Source organism: Geospiza fortis, unplaced genomic scaffold, assembly GCF_000277835.1.
Source record: "Geospiza fortis unplaced genomic scaffold, GeoFor_1.0 scaffold612, whole genome shotgun sequence".
In the NCBI taxonomy this organism is placed as follows: domain Eukaryota; kingdom Metazoa; phylum Chordata; class Aves; order Passeriformes; family Thraupidae; genus Geospiza; species Geospiza fortis.
The window spans coordinates 30,798-32,957 of NW_005054806.1; the positions used below are offsets into that span (position 1 = coordinate 30,798).

The window sequence follows — 2,160 nt, forward strand, 5'->3', positions numbered from 1 at the left end:
GGGAATGGGGTTGTTTTGGGGGGACACTGGGGAACGGGGTTGGGGTGGGGTGCTGCGAGCAGGGCAGCCCCAAAATCCCCATGGATTTCCAAATCCTTGTGGGATCCCAAATCCTCAAATCCCCACAGGTTGCCAAATGCCCAAATCCCCAAGGGTGATCCCAAATCCCTGCAGGATCCCAAATCCCCAATCCCAAATTCCCACGTGTTCCCAAATCCCCATAGGATCCCAAATCCCCTCGGGTTCCAAAATCCCCAAATCCCCAAATCCCCTGGGGTTCCCAAATCCCCGGGGCGCAGCGCCGGCCGCTGTCGGCAGATGGAGCCGGCAGCGAGAGCAGCGAGAGCCGCGGTTCGGGCTCCCAAATCCCCTCCCGCGTTCCCGCCGACATTCCCGGCCCCAGGAATCGGCACCGACTCCGCTCCAGCAGAGAAAAATCCCTGAATTGCCCCAAAAACCCCAAAAGCGCCAGATCCGGGGCTGGGCCTGGCGTCAGGGGAGCGGGGAACGGAGGAAAAACCCGAGAACGATCTCCGGGTCTCCCCCTGGCAGGGCCGGGATATTTCTCCCCATTTTTCCGGGAATCAGAATTCCCAAAATCCTGGAAACTCCAGGAAATCCCGAGTTTTGCTCCAACCAAAAAAAACTCAACTTTCGCTCCCCGAGTTGCCGAAAAGCTCCAAAAACTTGGAACTCCGTCCAGCGGCGAAGGAAAAGCGATCGGGTTTAAGGGGCGTCCTCGAGGATTTGCCGGAATCTTGGGATTTGGGGGGGAAACGGGGAATCCTGCTTCCTACGGGTGGGGAAGGGAGGGAATTCCCGAATTCCCGGATAATAATTCCCGGAGCACTCACTGCCGGGTCTGCTCCCGGTTGGCGTAGGTGACGTTCACCACGGCGGTCTCACTGTCCGTGTTCACTGCGGGAATTCGGGGAGAGGAATCGGGAATTCGGGAAAAGAGACCGGGATTAGGGAAAATTGGGAATTTGGGAAGTGGAATCGGGAATTGGGGAAGAGGAATCGGGAATTTGGGAAAAGAGAGAGGGATAAGGGAAAAGGAATTGGGAATTGGGGGAGAGGAATCAGGAATTTGGGAAAAGAGACCGGGATTAGGGAAGAGGAATTGGGAATTCAGGAAAAGGGATTGGGATTTCAGGAAGAGCAATTGGGGAAAAAAGACAGGGATTAGGGAAAATTGGGAATTTGGGAAGAGGAATTGGGAATTTGGGAAAAGAGACAGGGATTAGGGAGAAGGAATTGGGAATTTGGGAAGAGGAATTGGGAATTTGGGAAGAGGAATTGGAATTGGGGGAGAGGAATCAGGAATTTGGGAAGAGGAATCGGGAATTGGGGAAAAGAGACAAGGGATTAGGGAAAAGGAATTGGGAATTTGGGAAGAGGAATCGGGAATTTGGGAAGAGGAATCAGGAATTTGGGGAAAAGAGACAGGGATTAGGGAAAAGGAATTGGGAATTTGGGAAGAGGAATCGGGAATTATTGGGGGAGAGGAATCAGGAATTTGGGAAAAGAGGCACAGATCGGTTTTTTACTCCCTCCCGTCCCTGAAAAGGAGCAGGAATTCTCAAATTCCAGGTTTCATTCCCTGCAGAAATCCCCCAAAATCCAGGTTTTATTCCTTCCTCTCCCTGAAATGGGACAGAATCCCAAAATCCGGATCAAATTCCTGAAATCTGGGGTTTGCTCCCTTCTCCCTCTGAAACGGGGCAGAAATTCCTGAAATCTGGGGTTTATAACCCTCTCAGGAGCAGAAGTTCCCGAAATCTGGATGAAATTCCCAAAATCTGGATGAAATTCCCAAAATCCGGATGAAATGCCCAAAATCGGGACGGAATTCCCAAAATCCGGATGAAATTCCCCAAGTCCAGGTTTCCTCCCCTCCTACCCTGCTCGCAGCTCTCCACGGTGCCGTACTGGGCCAGCAGCCCATCCAAAACCTGGGAAAAAAGGGAGAAAAAAGGGGGAAAAAAAGTGGGAAAAAAGGGGGAAAAAAGGGGAAAAAATTGAGAAAAAAGGGGGAAAAAGGGGGAAAAAAAGGGGAAAAATGGGGGAAAAAAGGGGGAAAAAGGGGGGAAAAAATGGGGGGAAATGGGAAAAAAAGGGGGGAAAAATGGGGAAAAAATGGGGGAAAAATGGGGGGAA

General features: G+C 51.6%; 1 protein-coding gene across 1 annotated transcript in view; it reads right to left on the reverse strand.

Annotated features, from left to right (window-relative positions):
- Positions 1-2,160, reverse strand: part of LOC102036616 (insulin-like growth factor 2 mRNA-binding protein 1) — a 29,363-nt gene that overhangs the window by 8,893 nt on the left and 18,310 nt on the right. Inside the window, 2 exon segments of the mRNA XM_031065490.1 lie at positions 798-918; positions 1,904-1,955. Of these exon segments, the coding sequence (XP_030921350.1) occupies positions 798-918; positions 1,904-1,955 (173 nt within the window).